We start from the raw sequence: 10,960 nt of genomic DNA, 5'->3' as shown, positions 1-10,960 counted from the left end.
ATAGCTTTAGTGTTACTAGAAGTGAAGCATAATCATAATCATTTTGGCCCAATTCCCCAAACTGAAACATAGCAACCAACAGAGAATATGTGATTGTGTTGTGCTATTAACTAGTTGACAGTAGAGTCATTGCCATTCATCTGTCGCTTCATTTGTGTCTCAGCATTCTTTGTGGCCTGGTTAATGTTTACTACATATGTCTGACATCAGAGTTCAAAGGTCAGATTGAAATGAGAGGCACACGTAAGTGGCAATGAGGAGCTGAAGAGGTGAGCAGATCATTCAGGAAAGTGAAGAGTGGAGAGCATCATGGTCGCCATCTCAGAGTTTCAGAGTGAGTGCCATTTATTAAGTTCATAATTTTAGGAGAGTGTGTACACTGTGTGTGTAGGGTGTTTGGTGTGTGAGAAGAAGTAAATGCATACTATCCAATTTAGCGGAAATAGCAGTTCAGCAGTTCAGCAGTGACATAAAATTTTCTGTATTCTGCAATACTACACTTATACGCTATAATAAATAAAGGCATATAAAGGAGTTTGGTATTTTTGTTTAAGCGATTTTAACGCAATTGCTTTCAAATGAGGTGAAAGTGGTTTTTGTAAATCAGATCTACTTTTATTTTCAAAGTCTTTGTATCTCAGTTAACCAATGTGTTAAAAAATGTGTTTCATTTGAATTTTTTTTTTTTGTTTTCCCTGTTTCCTAACGTTGCTGTAGAGATCGGCGTGGGTTTGTCAGGCTTTGGCATATTCTTCCTGCTGTTTGGAGTGTTGTTGTACTTTGACTCTGTCTTGCTGGCATTTGGTAACGTAAGTACTTTTTTTTTTGTAGCTAAACCTCACACTAAACACACCTCTTCTTCTTCCATGGAAGCAAGACATACGGTTAAACATGATGTGTGACGTTTCAAATGAACTTTTTAAAAATGAATCATTTCCCCCAATATTTATAATTTGAATAAAATTTAAAATATGTGCATCTGTGTGAGGATATACTGGTATGATGATATACTTTGATATGGAAATTTGAAGTAAATATGCTGTTAATAATACAAACTATACAGTAGCACAAAGCTTGAAGTCCCATATTTAATGAAAATAATTGTTTTGTGTCCGTGTGGGTTTCTTCCGGGTTCTCTGTTTTCCTTGCAACTGCCAAAAACATGCCAGTAGGTGGAATGGATATGTTAAATTTGCCCATTGGTGTGAATGAGTGTTTTAATGTGTGTGTGCATGTGGTGTCCCGTCCACACCCAGTGTTCCTAGGATACACTCCAGATCCACTGCCACCCTGAGCAGGATAAAGTGCTTACCGAACATGAATGAATGAATGAATGAATGAATTAAAATCCAATTGAAGCACATAATACACACCTTTAATACAAATAAATTAAACACCAAGAACTAAACCAAAAATAAGAATAAAGGCGAAGAAATCGTCCTAATCAGTTGCAGTAGTTTAATGCTACTACAGTATAATAAATACTGTATTATTTTACATATTTTTCTATACATGTGTAGAGTGTGATGTAGTAAGCAGCTATTGTGTTGTATCGTGAACTGTGATTATAGGGTTGCATCATCCTGTGAACGTTAAAACAAAAGGTCCAAGAGTAGGCCAAGTTGAAAAACTTTTGCATCTGGATTTAAAACTGTTATAGAGCTAGTGGTCTTAATGTTGTCTGGAGTCTAATGTTGTCCTGATCATCAAGATTAACAGTAAGCCTGCCTCCAGGTCTCAGAATCCGAATCAGTTCCATTTCTGCATTGCTAAACGGGTAACAAAATGGAAAAACGGTAAATGTAATTCCTTTTAATAAAACTGTAAGCTAATAAAATATATATCATAAGCCTTTGACTGAATGGCACTGCTTTTACAGTTATAAATCAAATTTGTAATTTTTGCGTATTATCGTTAAATACAGAAAACATTTGCAGAAACATGTCTTTCTGGCTGTTCATTTTAAATATCAAATAACTGATTAGTAGTTTGTTTCTGTCTGAGTATATGATGACATAATTAGCTAGTTAGTGAGAACGCCCATCCCCAACAACAAACAGGCTTTATTATCTGTCTAATATATTCTTTATCATAATTAGGCTTTATGTTTAGAAAACAGTTACTGTAAGTTTAATTTACTTGATCCATGAATTGAAGGCATGGAACGTTATAGTCTGTGCTGAACGGTGTATGTAACATGATACACTTAATGAAATCACTTACAAAACCATATAGGAGTTTGGAGGTAAGACATACATAAATATTAAGGCAGTTAGAGACACTGAATTAAATAAAATAAAATAACATTTTTACCTGTAACAGGGACCTCATATTAATGTTTCTGTTCCAGAACAGTTAAAAAAAAGCGTGTGTTTCTAGCAAAATACTGTTCATTTCTGGTTTTATTTGTCATCCCTGAAAGCAGTTCAGAACCTTTGTCAGCTAAGCAAAGTGCTCAGGATGGGCTTACTGTTTCACGATATCGACGAAATACACTGTAGTTAAACCCCTTCAGAGCGTTAAGCGTCACATACATGACTTTGTTGTCAAAGCGGAAAATATTAGACAGCCAGAGTAGCTTGAATAGGACTGGGATAATATGCTCTCATGTCCATTTCCTCGTAAGGATGTGGGTGCTGAACTAACCTGAACTACCTGAAGCTTCCTTACAGAGGTAGCCGGGCAGCTAGCCAGCAACACGTTACAGTAGTCCTATCTAGAAGTTTTCAGCATCGTGAAGTTCTCTAATTTCTCAGCATTATGTTGGTTTACCATATTTCTTAGATTGCCTATGTCTAATAAAAATTTTAAAACATTTTCGAGATGTTATTTACATGGGAATCAAATGATAAACCAACATATACCATTATACCAAGCTTCTCAACTGCAGCTTTTGGTTTCATAAAAAAAAAAAAAAATTGCCCATTAAGTCTCCAGGGTGAAATCAACAATCATATAGCGGCAGAGTTCGGCAGTACCCAGTGTCACTGGTTCTGTTTTGTTCGAATTTAGAAGAAGCAAGTTTCTATTCATTCGAACTGCGTTAACGTTGTTACACAGTCTTCCATTTTATGTAGCTGTGCTACTGAATCTGAATGAACTGACATGTATAATTGTGTACTATTAGCTTGCAGTTGAAAGCCAAGTTTGTCTTTGTGAATGATTGTCTTTGTGAATGAGGGATAGATATAAAGGGAGAATAATAGTCTGAATTGTACTTGTATAGTGCACTCAAGTCCAACAGCACAAAAATGGAAACATATCAACAATCTGTGGTAAGTGGTATGCCACTGAGCAGACAAAAAAATGATTTTTTCTTGCTATGATCTGCCACTTTTCTCAGATCTTGTTCCTGACTGGTCTGGCTTTCATCATTGGCCTGAGGAGAACAGCTCACTTCTTCTTCCAGAGGCAAAAGCTTAGAGCGTCCTCCTTTTTCCTGGGTGGTGTGGCTTTAGTGGTGCTCCGATGGCCACGCATAGGCATGCTCGTGGAGAGTTACGGCTTTGTGCTTCTGTTTAAGTGAGTAACATTTGGTTGGTTTATACATTATGACAACATTTGCATTAATCAAAATGTTTGATTTTTAAAAAAGTGATATAAAGGATAAGAGCAGTAGCTAATTACTGTTGTGGTCTTTTCAGTTGGGATGTTGCTACATGATCAGATAAATTGTAATCTGAAGTAGGGGTTTAAGGCAATGATACTTGTTATCTGATATGATATGATCTGTACGTGCTATCTGTTTAGTGCTCCAAATATCTCTATCTGTATTTAAACCTGAAGTGGGTGTGGCCTCACATGGAAGTTTTTATTTATTTATTTATTTTTATTATTATTTTTTTTATCCCTATAACTATGCCCATGAAAAGAAGTAGAAATGACAGCACTATCAGCATGGTGTGTAAATTCTGGCTCTGACAGTTCCTCAACCTCAGCTACATCACTCGAGTTCATAATTGTTGTCAACTAGCGGTCTTGATCCCACGCACACAGTTATATTTTTGCTTGTACCTGCCTGTGATATTTTCTAATAAATTTAGATTTAGGTTCTAATTACCAAAATCTAAACAAACTAGTAATTAAACCTAATCTAAACACAAGCCTGACCAGGCATGAAGGATGAATGATACTAAGGATGAATCAGTGAACACTGTATGTGGTCTTTGTTTGTACTGCAAGCTTAAATCTGACTGTTCGCATGCGCCTGCATGAAAGTAGAAACCTCCCACGCTCACATGACTTTTTTTGTTGTGTTCCATGGGATCCCAGTCCCAGTACAAACTCTAGTCTCAAACACATGCCCTGTGAACCTTTCTAACAAACTTTCGAAATAAATAAATAAATAAAAAAACAATGAATAGTGCACCTCGTATTTGTATCTGTATTTTTATCCATTGAGAACATGTTATCTGCTCAGTCTGTGTCGTATATTCATATTTGGTTAAATGCCTAGTCTATAACAACAGAGTAAACTTTTTTCTTCATTCCAGTTTTCACTCTTTTTAGTAAGTGTCTATAATCACAAATTATATGATGTCAGCAAATTGATGATTGTCTTGCTGATGTCAGGTGACTTTTATCAATTTTGCTAAAGACATGTCACCCTTATTGTAAAGATATAGTCACTTATGAATAATATTCTGTCTTTTTCCAGGTCATTCTTCCCACTGGCTTTTGGATTTCTTGGAACAGTATTGAATTTGCCATTCCTCACTACAGTAAGAAGGATATGAGTTAATATTATTCAGCATTGACACAGTAAAGGTGAATTTGATGACAGTAGTAATGCTTTTTCTTCCTCTCTTCTTTAGCTATTTAACTCAGGAAGCAGCTCCTCTATGGTGTAAGAGTTCTCACAAAGATGACGGCACAGTGAAGCATGACGACACCAAGATATGAGTGTAGATCCAATGCTGTGGTGTGTGGCAGCTTTTGGGGAACAACAGTTTAAAAAGTCATATCCAGGAAGCACACCATGAACTCATCGATCACCCAAGTGTGAAACGCATGTGTTTGTTTTTTCCGTCTGTGTGGAATGTGTACTATTTTAAGAATATTTTCATTTGTGTATTATTTTTGAATAAACCCAGTGTTATTTTTAAACCCTGCTCTTTATATTTTAATGCTTTGGAATAATTGGAGGAATTCATATATTACATCTCCATTGTACAGTTAATTAAATATGAATGATGCCAAGATGATACGTTTCATTTCCTTCTCAGAATAAGATCCAAAATGCACGGAGTTTCTAAAGCTTGTTGACCCGGTCAAGTTCTTCATCTCCATTTTGGATGAGCATTTGTTCAGCGTGGACCCTGTGTTCCCTTTTTCTTTTGTTTGTTAAAACTATATTATAAAATCTCATCTAATTTAATTACCAGATGGAGATGGCAAATTCCATAAAGAGAATAAGATAATTCCAGTGAATGGTGGGCCAGGACCTATCGAGAGATGCAGTCAGATCAGAGGGGAAAGACAGAAGGAGTGTTACTGGGGTCTCACCAACGGCCTGCTGGGAAACTCATGACGCAGGATCGGTTGGGGTATAAAAAGGGTTTCGGAGAGTAACACAGGGGATGCACTGTGTATTATAGAGTCCCATATTTACTGCACATCCAGAGCTGAAGCAGTACATACAGGTATGTTATTTACTATTTTGCTCAAACTTTTAAGTCATACACTTCATGGTTATTTTTATATTGCATTGACTACAAATCTGTGAGTAATGGCATTATTAAAATATCTATTACTAGTGTGTGTGTGTGTGTGTAGGTGGGTATGTGGGTGCAGTTACTCACGTTTTCTGTATGGTGAGTTAAAAAATAACCAGAGAAACAAGTGCACTGGTCATGAGGGCTTATTATATTAGTATTTCTTGCCACTGCTGCAGCTGCTTATCTTAACTTTAACCAAATTAGTAAAGAAGCAAACAATAGTTTGAAGCAGATAAAGAAGATTCATTTACTCCATTATCACCTGCTCTTCAGTATTATTATGATCTGAGTGAACATTCTGACTGCAATGAGTACTGACTGTTAAGATCTTATTTTTTTCTCAAAAGTATTATTTGTATTTTTTATAATTCGTAACAAAATACAGAAGATGTATTAATAACATTCCATTTTAAAACACCCTTCACATAATTACATAATCAGTGCTCCAGTATCAAGTTTAACCTTTCGGCTTCAGACCACGGCAGGAAAAGGTGACGTCATGTTGTCTTTGATGGTGTTTGCTGTTTTTGAAGTGTGTGTGTGTGTGTGTGTATTTGTGTGTGTATGTGTGTATATGTGTGTGTGTGTGTGAGCATGCATGCACATGTTTTTCTACCAAATGTGCTCACTCAGATAGGAGTATTTGATATTTGACAGCTTTGAAATTTAGCTGGTCCCTATATGTTATTTATTTGTTTGTTTGTTTGTTTACTGTTTATTTTATTTTATTTTATGGGTTACTGAGTTTAAGGGTAGCATTAGATTTAGGTGCAGCATACCATTAATTAGCTGCATTAATAATTATGTCAGTGGGAAGATAGTAAGACAAACACGTGTGTGTGTGTGTGTGTGTGTGTGCGTGTGCATGAGCATGCATGCGCATGTTTTTCTACCAAATGTGCTCACTCAGATATTAATATTTGACAGCTTTGAAATTTAGCTGGTCCCTATACGTTATTTATTTGTTTGTTTGTTTGTTTGTTTGTTTACTGTTTTTTTATTTTCTGGGTTACTGAGTTTAAGGGTAGCATTAGATTTAGGTGCAGTATACCATTAATTAGCTGCATTAATAATTATGTCAGTGGGAAGATAGTAAGACAAACACGTGTGTGTGTGTGTGTGTGTGAGAGAGAACTGGTAGGAAACTATCAGCAAAAGAAGTCGATATAATTCCATCCTCTTATCAAACTGCCTCAGATCACAGTCGATGATATCTTGTATCCGAAATGCTCCTCAGTGTTGATCGCATAAACTTCAGGTTTAACCTTTGACCCCTGTGGATGGCTACTTCATTTATTCAGGCTGTGATTGTATTTCCTCACAGACACAGATTTCCCTTCTGAAAACTGTGGAGGCTACTAGAAATGCTCCTGCTTGCAATGATACTCCTGTTATCAGTTACACTCGGAGAGACCAATCCCACAAGAGAGTACACTGAAGGTATTACACAAACACACACATTTATTCATGGTAAGTAATGCTTCGATAGAGGCTACCTAAAGATATACCCCGCCATTACACTCTAACTTAACATTAACATGATATAGTGTAAGAAGAAGAAGCACTAAAGTATTTGTAAAGATTTTTTTTTATGAAGATCTCCTGAGCCTCACATTAAGGCACCTCGTAGGCAGTAGCAGACACAGTACATGATCACAGAATAAACTAGCGTTCACAACTCCTCCTGATGCCCCGCCAAAGCTGCTAAAATATATATGTGGTTTTCACACTTCTAGATAAAGCAGTCTGACTGGCCGTGGTGCAGCCTACCAAAGGCAAATGATTTTAAAAAATGGGACTAAATCATTGTTGTATACAAAAAAACAGGATCACGGATGGAAACATTTATACATACACAAGACAATAGTGCAAATATGTATACATACAGTATATATATTACTGTATATATATATATATGTATATATATATATATATATATATGTATACTGTGCAAAAGTCTTAGACACCCTTTTTTTAAGACAAACTTTGTTATAGATTTTTATTTTATGACTTCTACATTATTGATTCAGTACAAATTTCCAAACATTAGTTTTCCAGCACAAAATTAAATGTTACAGAAATATGTTTGTATGGCAGTAAAGAAAGCAGCAGATTACATAAGAGACACTTTTCAGACAAAAAACATAATGAAGGCTGCTGGGTTTTACTGCAATAATAAGAAGCGAGTGTGACAGTCCAAGTCTCCAGAAGAACTGTAGCTGCTTCTGCAAGATGCTCAGTAACACTTCCAGCTCATTTCCTTATAAAACTGCACTAATTGTACCTGAGACTACTATTTTTTTTAAGTGAAGGATCGTCACACCAAATATTGACTTCGTTTCATTTATTACTGTTTACTGCTCTTTATAGTATTTTTTTAAATTTAGAAACATTTAATTTCATTATTTTCGAAGGCATCTTTGCTCTACAGCATTTCTTTGCATGAGCCTAAGACTTTTGCACAGTACATATATATATATATATATATATATATATATATATATATATATATGTATATGTGTGTGTCAAAAAATTTTTCTGTTAATCTACAGACGTTGACAGATTAATTGAGGTGCTAATCAGCCCAGTGTTTCACAGGAAATTAAACGGTGTGCCTTATGCACATCAGTCAGTTGTGAAGGATGTAAACTAAAGCAACACCTCCGAATGGTTAAGGTTAAGCTGTTGAGAAGATTTTGCCATTAAAACGGTGATGAGAAAGTCACCATTTATGCTTCGATTCTGCCTTTGTAAATCGTTTTGAATTTAGCAGCTGCAAAATGCTGAATCTCTTTAAGGACCTTTTTGCAGAAAACAAAAACAGATACACAGTCCTTTTATATTATAAGCGTTGGGCCTGAGGGTGATTAAAGATGCAAATATGCAAATACTCCACCAGATTTGCAGATATTGAACTCAGTCATTCAACAATTTGTGTGTAACAATTTAAATGATGAAAGAGTATAACTGGAACACCAGAAAGTGGAAATGAGCTCATTTAACCCCTAACTTGGTATTAATGTGACCTATAACCCCTTCACAAGAGGAACAGCATAAACGATTCATGAATTGGTAGCCTTCAAATAATCACATAATCATATGAGCTTAAACTGTACTTTCCTGTACTTTCACTTTCAAATTCTTGTATTCGGAGTAAGCTTAAGACATTTAATAAGTAATTTAATTTAGGCCAAAGCAGGTGTAGCACAAGTATGTGTGTATTTAAAACAGTATATAAATATTAAACTACATGTATGTATGCTTCACTCACTGACCACTTTATTAGAAACACCTGTACACCTGCTCATTCATGCAACTATCCAATCAGCCAATCATGTCACAGCAGTGCAATGCATACTGGACAGGTGGCCAGTAGAAGATTAGAAAAAAATATTGCATGGTCTTTTTCCAATTTTCAACAGTCCTGTTTCTGTGAGTCTGCGCCCACTGTAGCCTCAGATTCTTGTTCTTGGCTGACACGAGTGGAACTCAATGTGGTCTTCAGCTTTTGTAGCTTATCCGCCTGAAGGTTCGAGGTGTTGTGCATTCTGAGATGCTTTTCTGCTCACCGAGGTTGTAAGCGGTTATAATTTACGGTACTGTAGCCTTCCTGTCAGCAAGGCGTTTCCACCCACAGAACTCAGAGTCTCACCGAATGTTTTCTATCTTTCACACCGTTCTGTATAAACTCTAGAAACTGTCGTGTGTGAAAATCCCAGGAGATCAGCAGTTTCTGAAATACTCAAACCAGCCCATCTGGTACCAACAACCATACCAAAGCCAAAGTCCCTGAGATCACATTTTCCCCATTCTGATGTTCTATATTGGTCTGTACTGCATGATTGGCAGGACAATTGGTTGAATGAACTGGTCCACAGGTATTCCTAATAAAGTTGTCAGTGAGTACTAAATACAATTATAATACACTAAGTGTATTAAAGTGTACTATATTTTTTAAGGATATGTCTGAAACTGTAGTCTCTCTGATATCTGAAATGTTTCTTACACCTAAGTCATTTCGTCTTTTCCTGTAGATGTGACTCCTGAGGAGCGAGTGCTCAAAGTTTTGCAGAGAATCGCTGCACGGCCCACACCTGAACCTCTGGCGTCCAAACTCTCGTCTCACCTCCCCATGGACATGTCCAACCCATGGCTAAGTGCACGAATTCCCAGCACTTCATGGTGGTGGCACCCTGAAAAGCCTCATCCTGAAACCAAGAGGAGGCAGAATCTAGCGTCGTATAATCTCAATTCATTTGGCCTTCGCTATGGGAAGTGACATCAGGCCATGGCTACAGAATGGATTCTGCTTATTAACTATTAATCAGTTATGATTATTGTCACTTTCTGATGCATTCTTAATTATTATTAGGCTTTAAAATGTCCCACTTTGTCTGATTTGTCTATTTTGACGGCAACTTGTAGTTGGATGTAGTGAATACGGATGACTGGCGCCAGTCTTATAAAATCCTCTATTCATATCAAATAAACTTTATAATCTTTGATAAAATTCTACGTGTGCATTATTGTTTCATTTACTATGTATGCAATATACTGTTGTTAAGGTGACCAATAGGATTACAAAATGTATTTTCCAGGACAGTTCCTTATTTTGGCCTAATTCCTGGCATGATGACAAAACTTGATTATTTGTTCTAAGGGTGAAATGCTTTGTCATTTCTAGAACTTTGCGTATAACATTCATGATCAAGGCAATTAAGTTCATTCATTCATTCATTCATTCATTCATCTTCAGGAACCACTTTTTCCTGGCAGGGTCGCATTGGAGCCCAAGCCTATTCCGGGAACACCAGTTCATCTCAGGCACCACGCACACACATTCACACACTCATTCATACCTACAGACAATTTGTTGTAATCCACCATGTGTTTTTTTGGGAGCTGGGAGGAAACCGGTGAACCCAGAGGAAACCCAGGCACACATGGGGAGAACATGCACAGAAACTCCACAGAGACAGTGTGAACCTGAGCTCAGGATCAATCTGACAATCCCAGAGCTGATTGGCAGGAAGGCTGGCAGTTAGGTTATGTTCAAATTTTTAAAGAATAATGTTGGAAAAAAATCATAGTTCAATAGTTACTCACTGTTATGTTTGTTTAGAGTGGACTATATGAAAGACGAAAGATCCTAACAGTAGCAAGCTGATTGTCATCTGTGTGGTGTTAAATTCTCCATCAGTCACAAAGAGCATAATAATATAAACCATATTTACGAAAAAAAA

General features: G+C 36.5%; 2 protein-coding genes across 3 annotated transcripts; both read left to right on the top strand.

The window, feature by feature from the left end:
• The first annotated feature begins 202 nt into the window (after window positions 1–202).
• On the top strand, window positions 203–5,106 carry golt1a (golgi transport 1A). Its single transcript, XM_026935613.3, has 5 exons — window positions 203–334; window positions 718–809; window positions 3,344–3,522; window positions 4,658–4,721; window positions 4,815–5,106. Exons 1-5 carry the CDS (start codon window positions 310–312, stop codon window positions 4,848–4,850), a joined length of 396 nt encoding a protein of 131 aa, XP_026791414.1. The 5' UTR covers window positions 203–309; the 3' UTR covers window positions 4,851–5,106.
• Window positions 5,107–5,259: 153 nt separating this feature from the next.
• kiss1 (KiSS-1 metastasis suppressor) lies at window positions 5,260–10,214 on the top strand. 2 transcript variants are annotated; one of them, XM_034314048.2, is made up of 3 exons: window positions 5,260–5,642; window positions 7,042–7,157; window positions 9,752–10,213. In XM_034314048.2, the coding sequence occupies exons 2-3, from the start codon at window positions 7,082–7,084 to the stop codon at window positions 9,994–9,996; spliced, it is 321 nt and encodes a 106-aa protein (XP_034169939.1). In that variant the 5' UTR covers window positions 5,260–5,642; window positions 7,042–7,081; the 3' UTR covers window positions 9,997–10,213. The 2 variants fall into 2 exon arrangements, with proteins under 2 accessions (XP_034169939.1, XP_053083263.1); XM_053227288.1 differs by having other exon boundaries at window positions 5,260–7,157; window positions 9,752–10,214.
• Window positions 10,215–10,960: the final 746 nt, after the last annotated feature.

Source organism: Pangasianodon hypophthalmus, chromosome 20, assembly GCF_027358585.1.
Source record: "Pangasianodon hypophthalmus isolate fPanHyp1 chromosome 20, fPanHyp1.pri, whole genome shotgun sequence".
Classification (NCBI taxonomy): domain Eukaryota; kingdom Metazoa; phylum Chordata; class Actinopteri; order Siluriformes; family Pangasiidae; genus Pangasianodon; species Pangasianodon hypophthalmus.
This window is presented reverse-complemented; position numbering and strand designations above follow the sequence as displayed.